The 23,327-nt window shown below is 35.2% G+C and overlaps 1 protein-coding gene across 3 annotated transcripts in view; it reads right to left on the bottom strand.

The window, feature by feature from the left end:
* Positions 1–23,327, bottom strand: part of MON2 (MON2 homolog, regulator of endosome-to-Golgi trafficking) — a 65,711-nt gene that overhangs the window by 9,131 nt on the left and 33,253 nt on the right. For 2 of the 3 annotated variants that reach the window (XM_064701846.1, XM_064701848.1), the window contains exons 18-30: positions 23,172–23,245; positions 23,003–23,093; positions 21,762–21,863; positions 19,435–19,545; positions 18,592–18,767; positions 15,262–15,424; positions 14,460–14,753; positions 13,534–13,732; positions 11,569–12,197; positions 8,514–8,657; positions 7,974–7,991; positions 7,587–7,715; positions 5,422–5,612 (exon numbers count right to left, since the gene is read on the bottom strand). In XM_064701846.1, coding sequence (XP_064557916.1) covers positions 5,422–5,612; positions 7,587–7,715; positions 7,974–7,991; positions 8,514–8,657; positions 11,569–12,197; positions 13,534–13,732; positions 14,460–14,753; positions 15,262–15,424; positions 18,592–18,767; positions 19,435–19,545; positions 21,762–21,863; positions 23,003–23,093; positions 23,172–23,245 — 2,321 coding nt within the window. The remainder of the gene's footprint in view (positions 1–5,421; positions 5,613–7,586; positions 7,716–7,973; positions 7,992–8,513; positions 8,658–11,568; positions 12,198–13,533; positions 13,733–14,459; positions 14,754–15,261; positions 15,425–18,591; positions 18,768–19,434; positions 19,546–21,761; positions 21,864–23,002; positions 23,094–23,171; positions 23,246–23,327) is intronic. The other variant, XM_064701847.1, reaches the window with a different exon arrangement.

The raw sequence follows: 23,327 nt of genomic DNA, 5'->3' as shown, positions 1-23,327 counted from the left end.
GTCATCCATACCTGATCTACCTTACCTACTAAAGATTATGGTACATATTTGTTCATGTAGCAAATTATTTCCAAGTAAATAGATTTTTGTCTATGTGGATACACCTATTTGGGGGCCAAATGCTTTGCTGTTCTGGTGCAACATATCCAAACCATACTGGAGGGTCAGGAGCCAGAAAAGATATGAGTGTGATGCAGCAACTTTCCTCAGAGAGGAAAGAGCTCCCCGCCCCTCCCCACTGAACAGGGAGGGCTTCAGAGCCAAGAGCAAAGACCTAACAAGCACCCAGAGCCCTGCTGTGCACAGCACTCTGCTCAGAAGCATCTTTTGGGAAAGTATTGATTTAATTCCCTCATGTGAGCATAGACTTCTGCTCTAATAAATTATATATACACACACACACACATATTTGGTGAATTTTATTGTATATAATGGCATGGCATGCCTCTATGAAAGCCTCTGAGAAAAAAGAACAATATGAAGTAATAAACATACCAGCTTCTTACTGAAAGATAATTTTGTGTAAATTAAGTTACATGAAATGTATTAATTTTAAATGTCGTCTTGATTTATGACAAAAATCAAGATTATTGAGTCACCTCAGCTGTAGTTTGCTGTAATTTTTTTTTAAAAATTGAAACTTCTGGCTTAGAAAGCACTAATGCTGTGACAGTGACATTTTCCTTTTTCATTTACCTGGGCTGTCCTGGCTATATTTGAAATTTCTTGTTGTACAAAGCTGCAGAGAGAATTTCTGCTGTGCTTTGTACTTTTTAAACATCATTGAGTATCACCTCTCATTTAAGCTCCATAGCTGGCTTGAAATTCTGTTCCTATCCAAAAGAAAGAGGTGGGACACTATTTTAAATACAGCTATTCACAGAGCTTTAGGGGTTTAAGGGTTCAAACTACAGTGGCCTCTTGTCTAATCAATGCCAACTCAGTTTCAATGCCAGAAACAATATTAGGCTATCTACACATATGATTTCTAGGACCACAGTGACTAGATGAGTTACAAGTTGGATCAGAAAAATGTTTCAAATATTGGTCAAAAATTTAGAACATCAGTGAAATAATTTCATTTTCCTACCCAATGCTCAGCCAGGTAGAAACTTGGAGAACATGCATACAAAAATAAGGCAATGTGCACTGGCATATTTTAATGTAAGCTAAAGGAAAAAAACCTAATCAAATCTGTTATGCAGTGTTGCTAGGAAGACTGACTGCATTAAGGCTTTTGTGAGTCTTACAGAGATGCAGATGTTTCGTATTTAGAACCATCCCAGCAGTTCTAAGTCAGGCCTGGAGAATAAAGATTTAAAGATGAGGTACAAAAGGAAGCCATCTACCTAGCTTTGCATATAGCCTGGACAGACAACAGCACAGAACATCTAGAACATTTAATAGCGGAAAATGTGGAGTATGAAAATGTATCAAGACTGAAGGAAGAAAAGGAAGGGGGATTTTGTGACATAACATTCCAGTTTCATTGAAACAAAGAGCCTAGGAAAAATTACAGAATGCCAGCATATGAAAGTGGATTTTCAGTTCCAACCATATTCAGGTCTAACTGCATATATCTAACTATTCCTGTCACAAGGGGTGACATGTTAGAGGATGCTAAAAATCCAGATAATGCAGTAATGGGGTTACTCTGTCTCGCTGTCAGCCTCTTGGGGGGTCAACTGAACTTCATTTCCCAAATTCTTTGTGCTTTGCAACCTTTTCAATCCATGCTGGTCTTAGTGAGATTTGTACACTCCTGCACCTAACTTAATAACCTTTCTGTCCTGTGTGACACATTTGAAAGTTGGAAAGCCACCAGAGATGACCTGACTCACAGCTGCAGTAAAGCCATTTGACAGGTTCAGCATGGTTACTAAAACAAATTCAAATTTACAAGTCACAAATCTAACTAAAACTACTCTCCTCTTCTCAGCTGTGGCTCGATTAATTGGTGTTATGGACAAAAATCCAAGTAGTTCCAGAATAATAAAAAACACAACTCACTGTTAATATAAATAAATCAGGGAACACACCAAAACCAGTTCTATACCACCTAGCTGTCCTTAAACGAAGGATTAATATGGATAGTTGGAAAGTACATTCTCACTGCCTTCCCCTACAACCTGAAGGATGACATGCATATCAACTCAGCAATAGATTTTAGCTGTTATTTTCAAAACAGTGAATAGATTCTCTCAAATTACCCTGGAATAAGGCACCACTATGACTAGCGTATGTTTTCTATTAGAATTATCAAAAAAAAAAAAAAAAAGAAAAAGAAAGCATGCACTAAATTTGAAAATTCTGAATTCAATTTCCTTACAAGTGGAACAACTACAAATTTAAGAGACTAAGTAAACTGTATTTATAAAGCACTAGAAGACACAATTTAGCAAATTTCAAACCAAAAAGGACAGGTTCCTTACTTGCCAAGGGTAGTCTCATAGCATCTTGCACAGAGTGCAGAAAGATTTTAGCAGAGGAAATCAGAGGAGAATTACCTCAATGTGGGGAACTTCCACAGCTATCTCTAGAGCCCTCCTTGCATCACAGTGAGAGAGATATGCTTCAGTAGCAATATGGGGAGGAGGAGGAGAACGAGGAGGATGAAGAAAAGGAAAAATGACTGCTATTACTAATTGTCCTGACCAGTGGCATGAGGAAGATGTATTCCCTTTTCAGCTTTTATGTTTTTTAGGAGCACAAGGCTCAGGCTGATAGAAAGAACAGAAAATCTATCTATCTATCCTAAAGATACCAAGGGACAAGGCTCTAACTGCATGCAGGACAACCATACACTTGGAAGGTAAACCGCTGTTTAGAAAAAGATGAGCATTAGGGAGGTAAAAAAAAACCAACCCCAGACATTCAGTAGCCACATAAAATACAACTACATAAGCAAAATTAACCTACTCACAAGAAGCCTGGAAAGCATAATAATAGTGGCTATTAATTACACTAACAGGTCAAACTATCTTGCTGTAGCTATGTGGTTCTACAATATACCAGCCTATTTTTTAGTGCTTTAAATTAATTTAAACTTTAAAGTTTTTAAGTGAAAAAAAAAGTTTCCTACACTTTCCTAAAGACACCTTTAATTAGGATGAAAAAATTTTCTCTAAAACACATTTTGTGTTTTAAATTATAGTATACACTCTGGTTGCTAAAGAGGCAAAACCAGACTTAAGTCAAGACAGACATCATAAGGCATCATAAATATTAACACAAGTACTATTTTTTCTTCTAACTCCAGAGAGTATTTGTCCATACATGATAAATGACAAAAGGTATTAGAATTAACATAAAGAGTAATAGTTTCTAGCAAGCAACACATTAAGATGAAATTTCTACATTTGAAATAATATTCAACTAAAGTATAAATCGCTCACTGTAAATTAAACATATTTGTTATAGACAAACAGATTTGGCCAAAAAGTCATGCAGATGATCGTGGATTATCCTGAATTACACTAAAGAGCTGGAATAACTTTGCTTCCCTGAATTTATGACCAATTAATACCAGGAAGCTGTAGCAGTACTAGTCTTGTTCAGCTAAGAATATGCAAAACAGAAATGTTGAATTTGCTTTGCAAATATTTAGGAATAATTAAATTACAACAAATAGTAATATATATTTCCAAAGCAACTTTTAAGTGAACATATGCTCTTCTACAATAATGTGAAAAACCTTCATTTGAATTCTGATCACCCAACAGTGATATAGATTATAGAGTGTTAACTGATGTGGACTGCCTGTCTCAGAATGGAAGCAAGAATACTAACTGCAGCTGAAAAGAAAACCAAGCAAGATACTGCAAGGATTATTTTACATTAAAGAAGCAGTGAAGCATAAAATAAAAACTTGGATGATTGAAGTGCCTTTTATGCCATCATGGATGACCTTTTCTATTTTAAGGTCCTCCTACTTAATAGAATTTTTTTCAAGGAAATGCAAAAACAATAGGAAGGTTTTTCACCTGATTGCCTTCCTATTGATGGTAATCCTATTGATGATATTCCAAACACATTCATTATTATGCATTTCCACTAGCAACGCATGTGTCTCTAAAATAAATTTTCATTGGTATTTTTTTTGTTTGCTTGTTTGTTTTGGGCAAGCTGATATTTATCCATCATTAGTAAATACAGCTGTGTTTGGTTGCTGACTTTTGTGTGTTTCAAAACTAAACACATAGCATATCAGTGTAAGGCACTGAAGAACTGTACTGTTTTCTGTTCAAAAGAAAGATTTATTTGTTACTGAAAATATTTTTCATGTTCCACTTTGTTCTTTATTCTAAAACACTATTAGATATACTTAAACTACTCCTAAAAGATGCTTGTCCACGGATGTTTACAGAAGATGGAAATTCCATACCACTCCTAAGCAATTATCTAAAATACCTAACCTTCCTTAGAGTAAAAGATTTTCTTAGTGTCTAACCTAGAAAATCTTTGCCATACTGAAACAAGTTTTTACCCATTGCCAAAGGACAAAAAATTATTCTCTGAAGCAAGCTTTTATTATATTCTGAAAATTTACAATGTTTTGCTAATGTTGTAGTCTTTTATTTGAACAAATAGATCAAAGGCCAGGCTGGATGGGGATCTGAGCAACCTGGTCTAGTGGAGGGTGTCCTGCCCGTGGCAGGCTGTCTGGAACTAGATGATCTTTAAGAGCCTTTCCAACTCAAACCATTCTATGATTCTGTGATTAAACTGTCTGTCTCTGATCATTACTATTTTCACCTCTGGACTTTCTCAGCCTGCCCATTGTAGATTGAGACTGTGTTTCATTTTTGAGAGGAATCTGTCCATCTTTATAATCTTAAATATGACTATTTAACTACACTTTTCAAAGAGTATCATAAATAAAGTGTGGTTAACTATTAAGGTGCAGTCAATTTATCTTAGGTAGAAACAAATATAACTATGAGCTTCTAAGTGAACAGCAGTGTACTAAATAATTTTCAAAAATTCACAGTAAGTGGAGTATTTCAAGATGGAACTCAGGACAAATACATATAGTTAATGCTGTTAATTAGAAAAAAATACCATTGCAACTCTGTTCAAAGTGAAGAAAGGAACAAATTGTGTACATATCAGCAACTCTTTATCAAATCTAGAATAAACATCCTTGGAGTCCATACAGAGCTCCCTGTCCTGTTCAGAAAGACTATGCCATATATTGAGAGTTCAGCTGAGCTCTTTCTTGCTCTTAAACTTCACCTTTTGACTGAAGCTTTTTGTACTACTTTCTAAAAGTAGAGCTTTTTAAAGTAGAAAGATTGGTTACCTCTTCTTCATCATTCATTAAAATAATTTTCATATATCAAATAGCTCTACTGACATGTATAGTGAACAAATTACTTATGAGTATTTTCCTTTAAAAATAAAAAAGGAAGTTGTGTTTACCTTTTTGTAAATAAAAAGTCTTCAAAAGTATTTGCTAGCTCTGGCCACATACTGTCAAATTTTCCAGAAGATGCATGCTGCCTTGCAACAGGCAGTCCAATGGAGAGAACTTTGAGAAGAGAGGACACAGCTAGCTTCCATGTGCTTTCAGAAGGACATGAGTACTTCAGACTAAGAGGTATTCTAAGGGTCTGCAAAATGAAAGTCAAAACAAAATTTATAGTTGCTCAGACAAATCTGAGATTACAGCAAGTTTCTGCACAAGATCTTGGAGGACACTGTCATAGATGGCAATACACAATCCCTACCTTTTCTGCTAGTATATGAGATGGCCCTTTACAAATGCAATTCTGAAGATAATTTATCATATTTCTCATATATATGCTGGCTAAAGCACAGGTCTGTAGCCAAGTACAAGGTGAGAAGTCAGAATTGATCCATTATCATTTACACTACAAAATCACATACTGATTTTCTTTTTCTGTATTGCCATCCACCATTTCTGCTAAGTCTGACAAATGGGCTTTCCTAACACATAAGAGACTGCAGGCAGTCTGTTATCACAAATGTATTCTGGAGAATTCAGTCCCTACAAAGCCATCCCAAGTGCTTCCACAGTAAAGAAAAGGAGCCTCATTGCATTTAAATTTTTCCTAGTAAAGCTGAACTTTAAATACTGGAACATAAACACTGGAAGAAATCTGGTCACTATTGACTGTTAAACCACATGAAATTTGAAAGTAAGAACAGTTAGTGAAATTCTAAGATAAAGGCTACAGTACAACTCAAATGTACAGCAGATGAAAGTACAGCAAATTTTAAGTCTTTTAGACAGAAAGTCATCTTCAGTATCTATAAAACAAAGTCATTAATAATTTTTTTCAATTAGGCATATGAACTATTTACATGTATATGCATTCTTTTTTGTATTGTTAGTCAAACTTTAGAACCTGATAGTAAGTTTTTGGTTTTCTTGGAAAACCAATTATTTACTTGACACTTCAAATATGCAGTGACTAAATTCAGGTACTGTATGTATGCCCCCCATGCCTTCAGTGCAGTCTCCGAGTTGAGGAAAGCAAAAGGAGGAAATATTCACTCTGAGTCTCACAAGGGAGACAATTACAATTAACTCTCTATGGCAAAAAATGAGTCTATGACAGCTAGACTCTAACCCCAGAGATAAACAGAACTTTTTTTTTCTGCTGCTTTTCGTCATATGTGTCAAATCTAATTCCAAAATCAACATGGGCTTTAGAAACATGAAAAATAAATTTAAAGCATTTTCATATATCCCAATAGACCCTATTGTTATCAACTGCAAATGTTATAAAAAAGTGGTATTTCTATCAGTTCCACCAATCCCATTAAAACAGAAGTGGAAAACAACTATTTAACTTTGAAATACAAATATTTCATTCAAAACAGATTTCAAATAATATCACCTGTTTTAAACACATTCAGGTTTCTAAATTTCTATACAGGAAAATCCTGATGTCAGCCACGTCATTGCAAACAGGCCAGGTCAGACACATTCTTATTTTCCAGACTTCTGGAAAATATTACTTCTATTATTTACTAAAATTTTTTGCTGAAATTGAATGGTCAAAAAAAGTGAAGCATTTGACAATTTCACTTCAAAGGTATATTAGCTACATTTATTATGTATTATAAGGTGTATATAGGTATATGTAAGGTATATGTATTATTAGGTAACATTTCAGAGATGCATTGACACATGAAGTCACTCAAAGCAAATTGAAAGTAACAGAGCATACATCCCAAAGTTTTTATGCCAGTCTACAGAAACTGGGCTTTGGTCTTCAATGCCATATTTACTAAGGCACCTACTTACCACACTCAGGTGCATAACACTTTCAAAGATGAACATTTTGGGGCCTAACAAGTTTGTTAATTTTTATCATAATATTGAAATACTGATGCTGACATTAACCAGCTAAGAACAGTACAAATAGACTAATAAATAGCCTTTCAGCTTCAAAAGAAATTATTCCCTGCTGATCATCTTCATAAAATATCAATCTGTTTACTACAGCTTGAAGCTTCCCAGGAAGTGTTTGTCGACACTAGCTTGTGTAAACTAAAACTTGTGATTTTCAGTATAAGCTCATTAAATTCAGAGCACATGCAGGTAAAACTTTTACCTTAATAATGTTCTGAAGAACCTTCTCTGTTACCACAGCTTTGTGGCAAGCTGTCTTTTGGTATAAGTCCACCACAACTTCCAATGATCTCTCTGCAAATGGTACGTAATTCAATGCCACCCACTCCGCCTAGGAAAAGGAATTAGTAAATTATGTGTGAAAACATATTAATTAAGGAACAGAAAGTGTATGTTTTGCACTGAACTCTCCGTTTAATGCATGCAAGGTTTGCTAAGAATATGGTCCAAGCCACAGAACTGCAAATACAACATAGTCTGGCTATGAAAATGTACTCTACATTGAAGTAAAGTACATTTAAATAGGAGAAACGTTGCAGTCTAAGAAAGACAACTACATTAGGACAATCTTTAAGGAAATTTAACTCACCGGTGCAAATAGTTGTATCTAGTGTGATTCCATTGTGTTGCAGGACAAACAGAATAAGAAGAATTAATACATACATAATAGTTACCTCTTTGATTACACTGAATCAGATGCTCATGCTTAGTGAACAGCAGTGTACACATAATAAGAATTACTGAACACGTTCCATTTCTTTACAGCACGTGCAATTCAAAAATCTGAAGCTTGAGGGAATTTTCTCCATTCAAAATTATCATGCCTCTGTGTTAAATTTAGTATCTCTTGTAGGACAAATTATTTTAGATTAATTCATGTACAAATTCAGACACATTTGTCTGGTGTCCAAGCCAGACCTTTCCTACATGAAGGAATATGAAGTACAAAAGCAAAGAAAAATGCAAAGGGAGTAAAAGAAGATAACAAAAGCATTTAAAAAAAACTTATTACACAACATGCAGTTAAATTTTTACAGATTGAACAAATGCATCTTGCTGGACAACCTATATCTGAAGCTGAATTGGATTAACCAGCCAAGTGAAAAGAGTGGGATTTCTAATTAATTACCTGATTATACTTTGCATTTGCAATGTGCTTTGTTTCCAACTGTCCATACTGGGGAGGCTTGCAGGAAAATTCTACAAAGGCCAGTAGTTGGTCAAAGATTGCAGGATACATTATCTGCATACCTTCTGAGCCCACACATATAGCCTTTATCAAAAGAAAATAAAAGAAGTTTAATATATATTTCTTGAGTTTTTCTCTAACACGTGCATGAGGAACTCCTACAGAAAACTGCCCATATAAGACTATGCAAGAGTCATGCTGTATGAAAGACTGTGTGTAGTTCCAATTGTTCAAGGAAATTAAATTTTGTTACTTTACTGAAATAAAGTTGCAAGACACCTTGGCATATAAAGTTCAGTAAATACAGCTATCTCATCCAATAAAAGATAACTTTTCTTCACTCTGCTTTGATTTGTCAGTAAAATAAACTCTTATATAAGTCTTGTATCAGCCACATCTTCTTTAAGTTCTACTTCAACAAACATTTAAATCTCAGAAGTAAATGATAGAAGGCTTCAAAAAGTAGTTAAAAGAGTGTCTTATAGAGAGGAATAGAAACAAAATGAGAATTATATGGTTTGGCATAGCTAAAACTCATAATCTTGCTTTGAAATGGAAAACATTTCAGGAACAGTGTACTTACACTACCAAAAAACCTCAAACCCCCCTATACTACAGCAGTAAAAGACTAGAAGAAAAGTTCTAATGAGAAATAAAAAGAACAAAGAACAAACCAAAGGGTGTAAAATGGGCTCAGCATATGGAAGCCTGAAAAGAGATGCAAAGCTCCCTTCCATTCCCACGTTCTTGAGTTGCAATAGTGTCCTGTCCTTTGTTAGTGGAATAACATTATACAATATATTTATTAAACTAGTCAGAGTTCAGTCTGACAAATGTTAGGTTTTTTTCATGCTATTCAAACTGCAAAGGCGTTCCACAACTTCAGGAAAAATCAGAAGTAACCCAAGTTTTCCTGTATCAGCAAAGAACCTGATCCTACACACAAAAACAGAGAAAAGTTTTGTTTTAAAGATTGCAAATATTTACTTCTTTAATGCTTTCTGTGTGTGCTCCTGAGAGTATCAATTGATTTCAAGAGAGGAAGAAGGTACTGTGGCCTAAAGCAAAACCATCTGACTCATGGTCTTTGCTTCACATCAGCACGGGCTGGCTGCCCTGCCATGTGAACTGTACTGTGTTTATACAGCCAAGAGGAGCAATCACACAACTTCACAGAACTTACTGATATCAAAAAACACATTACTGTTTCTAGGAACTTCAGTGCTGTTGTGTTAGTAACATAACTATAGGTGGGAGAGGAGGTTTGAGGTAACATCTTATGGAAGTCTGTATTTGCAAAGGTTTGTTGTAACTGCCATGGTAACCCATGGAAACTGGGAGTGGGAAAGGGGAGATGTCTCACTTTCTCATGTAGAGTTATGGCTTTGGTTACTGTTTAGAAACCTTCAGCTAAAATATCTTGACAAGAACAAGAGTATAATTATGTGCAGTTTTTCCCCATGTTAAAAACTTTGGTAACCCCTTCTTTGAAAAGCCCTAATGCCTGCAGTCTTTGGAACCTAAGATCATCTGGATATGAACATTAAAAACCAGAAAAATCTGAAATAAATAAATGGACTGATCAAATGGGAAAAACTGGATTTGGGTTAGACTGACTTGCTGGAAAAGTGAGGGTAAAGGGGACTGACTGGAAAAGGCTGAAAATGTAGACATGACTGGTTTTAAAACTTCATGTTATTTACACACCCACATACAAAACTGAGATTCAATACCAACTTCTATCCAAGCAAACTGAATTGAAATTTAAACAAAATAATTCACTCCATAGCATTTTCATGGCAGGGATGGTTGGAACTATATGATTTTTAAGGTTCCTTCCAAGCCAAGCCTTTTCATGATGCTATTGTTATACCTCTGTTTTCAAAATACATGAACGAATATTTGTTAAAACCATCAGCTAAAGGGATGGCTGCAAGGTAATTATTCTACCTTGCTTGCATATGTTTGAGATTAATCACCTCACACTAAGCAAAAGAGAAAACAAAACACTAAATTGCTGCTCATTTTTCAGCCACCGTGTGTTTCATGTGCTAAATGGGGCAGGATCCTGACAGCAGCCAGGGGGATACATGGCCACATAGTTAAGCAAAGTAACATGAAATTCCAAAGGGAATGAAGTCAGTTCATGTGGACATTTTAATTCTGGCACTTCCCAAGTAAGTTTGTGGGGGCTCTTTTTTTTTGGGGGGGCGGGGAGGGGTGTTTATTTAAAGTAGTGCTTAATATAAATGCATTATTTAATTCATTATCAACTCTGCTTCTTTTGAATAAATAAGTTTTGTGAATGAGCACTGAATTTTGCAAGGAGATATGTTACAACTGCAAAAAGAAAGAAACAAGCAGCATTATTTTCTTTTTTTTTTTGGCTTTCAGAGAAAGAGCACCCTCATTTGTTGTTTATAGATTTACTTGCATGAAGGGTGCTTTTTGAGCATGAGTTCTATAGTAAGAATTTCTTAAGCAGAGATGCAGCATTTTCCTTAAATATCTAAATATCTGATTATTAAGAGTCCAGAATGTAGGTAATCTGCCAGAGAACCTTCTATATTTTATGCTTTGTGTAAACTGTAAGTTCTCATAATTGCTGTTCTTTCTAGCCTGTTCATGGCAGCACCTGGACATCACGTGGAAGGAACACTGTTTGTGGGACTGCTCCTCCATCTCCATGTACAGACCTTCAGTATCAACAGTACTTCAATGTTAGATGGACACATAAATGGCTACAAACACAGTACAACACTTAAGGTACTTCTGCAATCAAGCAAAAGCACATTTCATAAAGATTACACCATTCCTTTCAATGCAGAGCATCTATTCTGCAGCAGGAATGGAGATCTGACTGTTAAAATACAACACACTGTGCAATTATAAATAATTTTTTAAATCATGTTTAAATCACCCCACTATAGTTCTACAGAGTAGAAGTAGCACACACTGTAGTTTACCTTTCACACACTAGAAGTTGCATTATTACCTTTTGTAAAACATCTAAAGCTGTAAGCACTGCTTCCTGTAAACTTGTCAGAACTGCTTCAGTGTAAGATGGAAGGATGAAAGGGGAAGCATCTGAACTGATTGGAACTGAAACAGCGCCATGCAAAATGACACCGAGCTTTTGGAGATCATCCATGCTGAAACCAGTTTTGATGTGTTGGTAAAGAGCTGGGAATATTTGAATTAAAGCTGTAAGAAAAGGCTGGCTGGGAATGAAAGTCAATTTATCACAAGTAATTGGAGGCCTTGTACTTTCTGATCCAATCCTATACCAGCTGTTCCAGGCTGCCCACCAAAGATTCAAATCTTCAATCTCATCTGTTATTACAGGAGGTTCAGATCCATTATATCTTCCTATTCTTTCTCCTATGGAGTCAGTTCTCATGAATGATCTGCCAAGACTAGTGGCAGTAGTTGTCCCAACCACCAAAGGTACAGAAACATTGATGGCAGGTGGTGTCTCAGGCTTCTCAGAGTCTCGAACAGGAGAAACAATTTGCAGGATTTCCTGGAAGCTTTTCAGAGCAGCCAAGGAAACTTCATTATTTTTGCTAAGTGCTGCTGACTGGATGTGATCAAGAAGAACATCCCAGGCTTGGGAAAAGTCTCCTATTTAAAAAAAGAGAGAGGATGGAAAAAATCAATTTGGAACTTGCTTCCTATTCCCATTCCCACCCACCCTGCCCCTCTAAAAGGCTGCTCATGTACATGTTAGTCCAATACACAGAAATTTCAAGAGATTAGGTGGCCACTTGAATGACTTTTATACCAGTTCAACCATAAGCTGAAAGAATGAATGTGACAGAGAAACATATAAATATGAAGAATGAAACAATATACCTATGTTCATGCTAAATTTGCTAGCAAAAAATCACATACCACATCCCATACCAGTAAAATACATTTTATTCATTCAGTATAGTAAGCCAGATTTATTCTTAAATATACCAGATGCCTGTTGATTTCAAGAAGGGTTAAACCCACACAAGGAATTTAGGGTCAAATTAATGCAATTACTCATGCAATGCATTTATAAAGAATTGATTTTAAAATGCTCAAATAATTGTACTGTGGAAAGATTTCATTTGAGGCATTTGAGTTTTTCATTAAATTTAGCCTTAATCTTCAATTTTCTATATTACTAATTACAGGGTTTGAATAATTAAAGCAGTTCTAAATTTTTTTTATTCAGTTTTAGCTCAAGTTTAATATAGCCTAAATTCTACCACATTTCTGCAAATGACTGATACATTTACTAGCTATTAATATGTGGATACCTGTATCATAAATGACCAAAATGAAATACAACTTAAATCCATTTAATATACATTAACTGCATGCTATAGGATGCTGAAGGTAGAATAATCTAATGAGAACTTTTCTTTATAAGCTATACAGTCTCTATTCCTTTTGCACTTTTTCCTTGGAGAAATTACCAAGCTATTGTAAAATATTACTACATACAGCTGAACAATGAAAATGTTCAATACTCCACTGACTTTACAGGTAACTTCTCTTTATGTTCTCAGAGTACTGTTAAATTTGACACACTGATACCACAGAAGAGATCCAGGCAAGTGTTGCATTCCCTTAGACAGATAAAAGGAAAAGCATGTTCTGACAAGAACAAAGAAAAGACAAAGTATTACTGTTACCAGTCTACTATAATTTAAAGCTATTTAGCGCCCAGAACTGGGACTGAATTGTGACTACTGAGATTTAATCTCAAGTACCATGATACAGAAGAGGAAATCTGTAGTGACAATTTTTGGCTCTATGAAGCATGAATTAATAACTCCATAATTTTCATAACTTTTGAGGTGACACAGCAAAAAATATTTTTGAGCTAAGATTGAGCTAAGCACCTTGCCCAGTACATTAACTGAAAACAACATACAAAAGAAGAAAGTTTATCATTGTGTCTTTTAATATCTATAAATTTTACCTAGAGGCTGCAGTAAGTATCTCCTAGTGTTAAATATCCTTGCAACTCCAGCCAGTGTTAACACCCATGTCTCAGCCCACTGTTTCTCAGCTGTATCCCTTGAATGATGAATGAGAATGTTGCCTCCTCCTGATTCAATCTTCTCTTTGTCAGCTGTCGTAGAAGATTCTCGAACCCTATCCAACAGGTGAAATAAAACCTGTAACAGCCAGAAAAAAAGAGGAAAAATACAGCTTTTCAAATAACATGGCTGCATTCATAGTAAACCAAAAATTTCTTTCATTATCCTTTCTGTCACTATGTCACCCTGAAAATTCCCTTGTTCTAAATAGTCTCCACAGCAGTCAAGATTAACAATCAGTCGACTGACTTGAGAAAGGCTGGAAATAGGACACTCAAACCCACCAAGAACAGTGTCAGCACCAGGAGAACGCTAAAACCAGTGGATCTCAGATGCTTCACAAGTACAACAGGCAGGTTCAAATATAGCCCAAAGTTTCCATAAAGCACAACAAACACGACCATTACTTAGAACACAGCATTCTGATAGATCCAAACCAGAACGCAAAGCAAGGCTCTATCCAATACCGGATCAGCCCTGTCACATGACCTTCAAACATCTCCATTTTCACACAAAAGATAAGTCATTCTTGTAGGAAGGACACCATCTTTTTATCAAACTCCTGAGTAAAAAATAAATTATTAGGATATTAAAACTGTATTTTAGAAGAGGCTTTAAAGGCCAGAGAAGATAAAGTATAAAAAACATTCCCAAAACCCAAGAGATTAGATTTCTGCCATCTTATGTTATCTTTTAAAAGTCTTAAATTATCTAAATGATGCGGTTATTAAATGGTAAATAGTTATTGGTTAATAAAATGTAAATGCTCTTTACAAAACCTTCAGAGGAAGCTTACACATCATACCTTCCATATTACTGTGTGCCACGTGGAATGTTGCAGCAAAGTTCCATGAGCCCCAATGGTAGAAAACAACGTCTGCCCAGCGCTCTTTCTAACTGCAGGTCGGGGATCCACACACAGCTCTCCAAGTTTGGCATACAGGCATAACCAAAGACAGTCAAATGGTGAGGCAGGATGGAAAGGTCTGTTCAGCAACACCCCCTTTTCTTCTGCCTGTTTCTGCAACACTGCTTCTTCTTTGTTTAGCTCCTTTTCAATGATTTCACCTCTTTGGAAAAAATAATCTGAAATATTCCACTACAAAATAAATAAGACATAGGGTGTTGTACAATAAAAATAGGGTAATGCTTTAATGTTCATGAAATAAATTGTCTCTTATTTTTACAAAGTATTTTGCAAAGTACATCAAGATATTAACTTCCCTACACTGGTGAAATAAGATCAACAAATAAATTTTGCAAGGTCCAAAAATTACTCTTCTTTCTCAGCTTTTACGTTCCTGTTATGAAAAATGAACTCATCATTTTAATACATATTTTGTAAAAAAATGTATTAAAAATAAGATACTGATGAACATGCTTACAATGCAATGTTATTTCTTTTAGTAAGGCAGAAATCATGGAGATTAAAGGTAAGATGTGCTCACTCAATTTACCTACAATGACAGAATGGGAGTTCAGTAAGAACCCAAAAAGCTACTTTATGGTTTTCATTTGTATAACTGGCTACAGAAAAGCTTTCATTACAAAGGAAAGCAAAAATGAAAGCCTGAAGCAGCATCACTGTAGGTTAATAAAAAACTCACCAGTAAACCAATTGAAGTTAAGCTAATATTTAGCTCTTGATTGTGAAGTCCAAAGCTTCCTGCAACTTCAACAACTATCTGCAGACAAGTACATGGCATGGTAGGAAGGAAGTCGGTCACAACCAGCTGAAGACACTGGAATGCAGTCCGTATTAAGGACTCTCTTAAAAAAACAAAATGAAAACAAAGCACACACACATACTCATTTCACATTTCTTCAACAGCATGGAAATATTTTGAATACAATACCTCAGGAGACAGCATTATTAAATACAAAAAGAAAAAAATGAAACTAATGTTTTTGAGAAGAATTTGCACCACTTTAAATGGGGTTTTTGAGATATAATTTTAAGTTGAAGCTTAAAATTCTGATGAAGTAGTTTAGTCCACGTTAACTACCTAGTGCAGTTGGAAGTTTAGACTTTCCAGTGGTCCTTAGCTAACTTTACATAGTGAAGTCCCCTTCTCTGTTTTAGAGTTTTAAGGCTTGTTAGTTCAAATGTGTTAGCCAGAATATTAGAAAAAAGCCACAATGGACCAAAAAAAAAAAAAAAAGACAAGCTTAATTTAAGCATGATAATCTTCCAAAGAGTAAGCACAAATTACTTCAAGTATACCAAACAGGTGGGCAAAATTTGTTTTTATTTATTAGGAAAGATGCATACTAATATAATCATAGTCTTACTTGCTTCAATACCACATTATATCAGAAAAAAACTTTTCAAAATATCTACCCTTAAATAGATCCTTAATAATTACTTTGCCTTCAGAATTTGATTCTGAATACAAACATAAAAATATAGTACAGAAAAGGTTTGCAAGAAGGAGTTCTCAGAAGAGCAAGGCCATCTGCAACTAAAATCAGTGAGAGACAAAATGAAGGCATCAAAAGGAGTGGTGGAGTGTAGGTAACACAAATAGGGAAGCTGCATTTAAATTTCACTGCAGGGTTTTTTCAATGTTTAATGTAAAACAGAAATAACTTCAAAGCTTTGTAATACAGAAACTTGGTGTCCTTCAGGATATACATCCTGGGAAAAAATTTCAGACTATTGACATGTCAGTTACCTATTCCAAAATTACAAATGAATTTTTTTTATTAATCCTAAATCAAAATCAGATGTGGGTCATTTCCACTGTATTGTAACAGCCAACACGATATAGAAACCAGAGGAATATACAAGAAACTTCACATGGACAGTAATGGTTTAACTAATAGTTCTCTAATATGATGAATACTGCAGAGAAACATCCATCCTACCATGTAAGATCAAAGTATTTATCATTGCTATACTGATGGAGAATAGACTCACACAATACTTTCCCCCATACTCATTAGAGGAGTCTATAAAGTGAAACAGACCCAAAACTGCTGCAGTTCCCCCTGCAGTACACAGTTTCAGAGGTATGTGACCCTCAAGGACTATAAGAGAAAAGAGAAGGAGGCAGGAAATCAAAGTATAGTTCCACTACTCATTCTGAAGTACTGAGCTAATGCAAAAGTAACCTGTCTTTCTAAACTTCAAATGCAAGCCTACAAGAACAAATTCAGAACAGTTTTTCCAAATTAAGGTCCCACACTGCTATGTGCTTGAAGAAAGGTTTTAAAGTCTCTCATGCAAGTAGTAACAGTGATACAAGTCTTCAAATTGTGGAACTGTCCTTGGTGTTACAGGTGACCACGAAAAGGTAACTATAAATAGAAGAAACTTAAGCTCAGAGAGAAATCTTAAGATTGTGTAGGGCTTTATCTATGCTTAAAATAAACAGAGGCTTTCCACTGAAAGAGACTTCACAGACAGGCTTCCTTTTGTTTGGCAGGATATTACTGTACAATCCAGAAATGACCAAAGTATGGTTTTTGGTTATCAAAACAGAATTTTCTGTTTTTATAAAAGCCTGGAAAGCAGTTCTCCAGGAAGGTAAATGGACTCTGTCCTGGAATCCAGGATGTTCACTGATCAGAGAGAAGACAGTTGTGAATAAAGTCTTGTGCTCAGTAAGTTAATATTAAAAGTACAATCATAGCATCTGCATCTAGTACTCACAGCTGTAACTTAGGTAAGAAATTAAGTTTTTTTCCTCTCAAGGAAAAGAAGGCATGCTTTTTTTTCCCCCTACTCTATTTAATATGATGGGGACAAACAGTGCTATGTAGGTGAAGTAGATTATTCCATATACTTTGTGGAGGAGACTAAGATATAACACAAGATGTTAGTAATAGTAACATCTTGAGATATCAGCCAGTGAGATATGGGTTTGAGATTTAATGGGATCTGAAGACTGTCTTGAGAAGGAATTTGTGGTGGTTCTCATCCATCACTAAAACAGTGAAAATCAAAAGGCATGCAGGAACAGATTGCACCAAGTGTGGAAACAACAACTACCAAATGAAGCTTAATTACAAAAAAGAGGATGTTCACAATGAAGAATGCCAAAATCCTTGGGAATTTTGGTAGGTACTACTGACAACGCAAACAATACTGGTCCAAGAGCAAAATCCTTCAAGCATTTGAAGGGGCTTTAGGCTTTTATATGACTAGAAGACTAAAGCTAAGGTGAGACAAAAGGAGAGCTATGCCAAGGAGAATTCTACTGACACTAGAATTATGTGATGACCTATCCTGCTGCTAGTCTTGACTAGCACCTAAAAAACCAAGGTGGATTGGGTGTGTGGGTATAATTCTTGGTGCTTACAGTCACAAAGGCAGATGTTCAATTCATTGCTCATTTCAAAAATACTCATTGCAACTTCATCTCTCACTTTGCCTTGTGAGCAGAGAACCAAGTCCATCTCTGCTGGCAACAGAGTCAATTGTCTAAGTCAAGGGATTCGCCCACAGCCAGTAAATAATCTTCCATCCTTCTGCTACCAGCAACCATTTAGGTAGGAAGGCTTCAAGAAAAAGAGAGCGCTATCAGAAAAAAACACACACTAGAGACTACTAGAAGATTTAAGAAGAAAAAGAAACAATAGATTAACTGAGCAAGAGCTGATTCACACAGAAGTATCGGCAAGCATCAGAGAGATGTGTCCCCCAGATGGTCAAGATCAAATGAAATGGCACACCGAGTATATACTGCATGCTGACTACAGGAGAAGGTAGAGTGGAATAATATTCTGGTCATTTGGAAGATTAATTCAGTAAAATAAACAGTGCTTCAAGAAGAATTAAAAAGTGTACTTTTGTTGAGCAAATTTTTTCACAAGCCGAAAATCACATTGAAACTATGATTATTGAAGTGGCTATTAAAGTACAAAAATACAAGCAGAATTTTTTCTACTGTTCTTACCTTACATGAGTTTAAAATTTTATTTCCACCACTTACCCCTGATCACTTTGGATTGCCCCCATGACTCCAAGCACCAATGGCCAACCAGGTCCTAGGCTGTCACCCTGACTCTGTAAAATCTGTAGCACACACTCCAACTGCTTGATCCTGATATCAGGATGACTAATGTTTGACAGCTCCTTTAGTGGATTCAATAAAAGCAACTGCAGTCTCTAAAAGTAAACAGTAAAGCATATTAAGGATGCTAACATTTAACTGATTCTTAAGTATTTTTATGTATGAGTGAAAATCTCCAGTACAAATTAAAGATTCATTGAAATAACTCAGTAGCTCACTCACTAAATGCTCAAATTCAGACCATAAAGGGTCTTTGCAGAAAATCTACCTTCCTGACTCCTGTTCTCCAGGTTCCTCAGGAAGCAGCTACAGATGCTACTACAGTTGCATAAAAAGTGTCATGCAATTTTATGTTTACTCAGCAGGGCTACACTCAGCTTCCTCAAGAGACCATGGAAAAACATCCAATGACTATCAGTAAAAATATTAGAATATTTCATTAATCATGGATTGAACTGCTGTAATTGAGAAGGTTAGGCAAAACACACTTTCTACCTGCCACAGAATCACATATATACTACTAAACATTTTGTAATTGCTTTGCACTCATGGGGGTGACCCACAATTTGTTCTAAGAAATGGACATAATATACAAGCATCACTCTTAGGTATTTGAAAAATGAAAGAGAATAGTTCATTAGAATGCATGTGGTGGTCCACAATAGTTACATCTGAGTGTTACAGTCAATGACTTTATATACTCAATAGCAAAGCTGCTTTAAGAATGAAGGGGGAAAGCATCTGCTTTTAAACTTACTTTACCTGGTTTTGAGATAATGGAGGATCATGTCTGAATGTCAGTCCTGCTTTAATGAGAGAAGTTAAAGCCTCTGCTCCCCATTCTCTCATTCTGGAGTTGGGATGCTGACAGACCTGAAAACACACCAATGTTTTGTTTAAAGACACTTTATTTAACCAACATATATAATACATTAAAAACTGGTATTTTAATTATATTAGAATGTACATACAATAGTATAAGAATAATACAATAGATCTCTAAATGGTAAAATTTGGCTTCAGAGTAAAAAAAGAAATTTATCTTTTGGATAGACATACCTTCTGAATAAGGAAGCAATAGGAAGCAGTGAAAGACACAGAAGGAAACATAATGAAAATTACATATATAATTCAAGTAAATAAATTTTCCAAAATGAATAAACTAACTGCTAATTCTGATAATGATTCATTAAAAAGCACCAAACAACCCTTCAACAAATGCCTAAGAATCTCAGGTTTAACGTAACATAAAGCTACAAAATAGGAATTTTCACACACTGCTTAACATAATCAAGTGAGGAACATGACAGTAGCCAACAAAGAAAGAGTCTTCCATATTCTCAAATACAAAAAGTAACTACATATTGAAGATAAAATAAACCTCACACTCGCTTTATTTTAAAAACTTGACAAAGCAATAGTGAGCATCTTTAAACTTGAGTTTCAAATGCGTATTTTCATTTCTCTTTTTCTCTAAGTTCTCTAAACCTAAAAACTTTTCTAATTGCTTTTTTTGAATATAAAAATTACAAACATTGTGCATATTCATTTCTTAGATAGCTTGTATGAACTGTGCTGTATCTAATACATTACCCTCACACTAATATGGGAAGTGTACAGTTTCATTGACCACTCCATAATCATTCCCATCCCCCCTTCCAGCCCTAGCTCTGATGGTGTGAGAACCCAGTCAAGTCCAAGGCAGTCTCATAAAGAAGGCTGGTGCCTTTTATTGGTGGACCATTCTCCTCTCAACCACTAGCCAAACTGAAAAGATGAACAATGTAAAAGAGACAGCTTAACATTTAAAAATGTGGACAAGAAATAACCACTCTACTGATTAAATTATATTTTAAAAATTTTATATAAAATAAAAAGAGTAAATTAGAAGTACTTCATGCTCTGATTCTGTCCAGATGACCAGTTTCAGAACCAGGGAACAAGCTATTCCCTCAGGTTGTGTTTAATTGAATCATAGCTGATGTTTCCTCCTTCCTTACTGTACCTCAACAACTTAGGTTTAAAAGGAAATAAGGCAGTACACTTTGAAAGAAAATGGAAGACTCTGTATTTCCTACAGAACAGTGGCAGATTATCTGCACTGCAAAGGTAACAGACTGAAACAGACTGCTCCCTAGATGAAGAGAGTCTCAAGATGTGGATGGTGAACCTTATTGTTTTGCAGGGCAAAAAATAACCAAGAGAAAGAGATGCCTGTGCTTTAAGTCTTTAAACCCAGAAGTATCTATTTTTTTTCTTCTAGATAAAGCAAAACGTGGCTTCCATAAAAAGATATGGCCAATCCTTGATACTGGTTGAAACAATGCACTGGTGCTAAGGAAGTATCTGATACATTCTGAATTACAAGGAAGAAAAGCCTTCTCCTTTACCCACTCTAAAACAAACCCTTTTCTTACATTTCATTCTCCTATGTACTTGTGTGGAGAATTAAAACTACAGTTACATTCAATCACCTATTTTGAGTTTTCAATTCAAAATGTAAGGTTTTTTTCCTTCATAAAGTATATTTTTCATGTTGAAATTAAAATACTAAAAAAATTGCAACAGGATTGTGATATTTTTATACTTGAACAGTATTCTCTTAAAGAACACAATCAGAAGTTAGCTTAAATATTAAAAAAACAAACAAATAAACAACCCTTTCGAAATAAATCTCCTGGCTTCAATTCTAGGAAAATTCTGTCTCAGAATCATCCTAAATATTTGTAATGTGTGAAATAGTAAATTTGCGCTAAATAGTAAATTTGTGCTACCTTAATTAGAACAAATATGTGAAGTATAATTACTTGATCTTTTTAGACACTGCTGTGTCAAAAACATATAAAGAGCGACAGCACCATAAAGAGAAAGTTACCAAGAGATATAAAATATTGTAATTTAAATATAATAAATTCACTTTTAAATCCAAACCATAATGCATTCAAGTTGCAATAATAAAGTGCCTGAAGTAAAATATATAATTATAATTTAGATTTTTTTTTTTAAATTACACATTAACAACATATTTCCACGAGATTTTCATTAATACAAACTAAATTCTCGTACAAGTGATAAAAGCCATTAGTTACCTCCAGAAGATGACCGGTCAGAGGTCTCCAAAGAATCTCAATCCTGCGCATGTTAACCAGTCCCGTTTCCAGTAATTTAGCAACAGCAAAAAGTGATGGTTCCTTAACGAAAGGGAATGGGAGCAGGTGACTGAGGCAGCTGCCATAAGGCGTTTTGCTGGGCTCATTTCTAAGGCGCGGTGCCGCAGGGCGGCCACACGGGGGCAGCAGGCTGACAAAAACCAGCACGGACGCTCCCTACGGGCTCGCCTCGCACAGCCCGCCCTCCCTCCGGCCTTGTAACGTGACTGCCCAGCGCAACAGCCTCTCCCCATGCAACTCTTAAATTATATATATGTGAAAAAATCTGGAATATTTCATTTCATAATACCCTAATTATTTATCTTTCATTTGCTCTATAAATTCTTTGCAGGAGTATGATAAATTTCCCATTCATTAAACCTATCTGCAAATACTTGTCATAAGCTTCATTCAATTTTACTTTTTTTAAAGATCAACATATAGTCAAAATGACTGTTGCACTGAAATCATTATCTCTTCCCATTTCTGCTGATTTTTTACTCTAATTTTCAACTGCTTTTAAACACAAAGTTTGCTTATTAAATTAATTCTTTGTTGCTGTAATAGCAAAATATTATAAAACATGTTCTCTGCCTTAAATATCTCTAGTGTAACAGATAAAGGACAAGCTTTCAGAAACTCTCCTCTGGGATAAGATTATGATTAGGAGAATATATATTCAATCTTACCCAACCACAGGGTCTTCAACCTTTCTGGGATAAAGGTTGTTTACTGAAGCCGACATGATTACTAACTATGATTTCCCAAATAAATACGACTTATCAGGTTTTAAAATACCTAACTGTCAGGCTTTCTCTGAAGTACATTGTAAGAGAAAATTGAAATGAAAATGAGCATCTCACAGAACATACTGTGCTACTTAGCATCCCTAACCTCTGAAATTACATGGGCTTTTAAAAGTTTCATCCACCCACAACCTTATTAATGGAAACACATGACATTCCTTAAAAAGCACAGGAACGCAGTGAGGATGTTCAGAGAATGTAGTAATTGTATGAACCATTAAAAACAAGACTTCTCTGGTTCATATTTTATTTTTTAATCCAGAGTATCAAAGGTATTACTGGTTTTAGTATTAGGAATACGTAATTAAAGAATAAATGCAAGTCTTCTGCCTGTTTCATAAAAACATCTAAAAAAAATAAACAACTTTTTTATACCTTATTGTTTCCATAGGCCATATCCATGGCTTCCAGGGACAAGGAGCAAAGGGCATTTATTAAGTGATGTAAAGACACATCGTCAAGGTACCTGAAAAATAACTGCTATCAAAACACTGTCAAGTTTGATATACACATATTATTTTAATTACAAGATAAGGTTTCTTACTGTGAGTTTTCAAAAAGCTTTGAAATCATACTGGATATAGATGGCAGATCAGTCATAACCGCTGTAGTCAGAACCTTGAATAAAAGCCAGAAATATGTCTTACAGATTGCAACAGAAATATATATATATATATTATATATATATATATTATATATA

This window comes from Zonotrichia leucophrys, chromosome 1A, assembly GCF_028769735.1.
Source record: "Zonotrichia leucophrys gambelii isolate GWCS_2022_RI chromosome 1A, RI_Zleu_2.0, whole genome shotgun sequence".
Classification (NCBI taxonomy): domain Eukaryota; kingdom Metazoa; phylum Chordata; class Aves; order Passeriformes; family Passerellidae; genus Zonotrichia; species Zonotrichia leucophrys.
The sequence above is the reverse complement of the archived record's forward strand: the minus strand, read 5'-3'. Positions and strand labels throughout refer to the sequence as shown.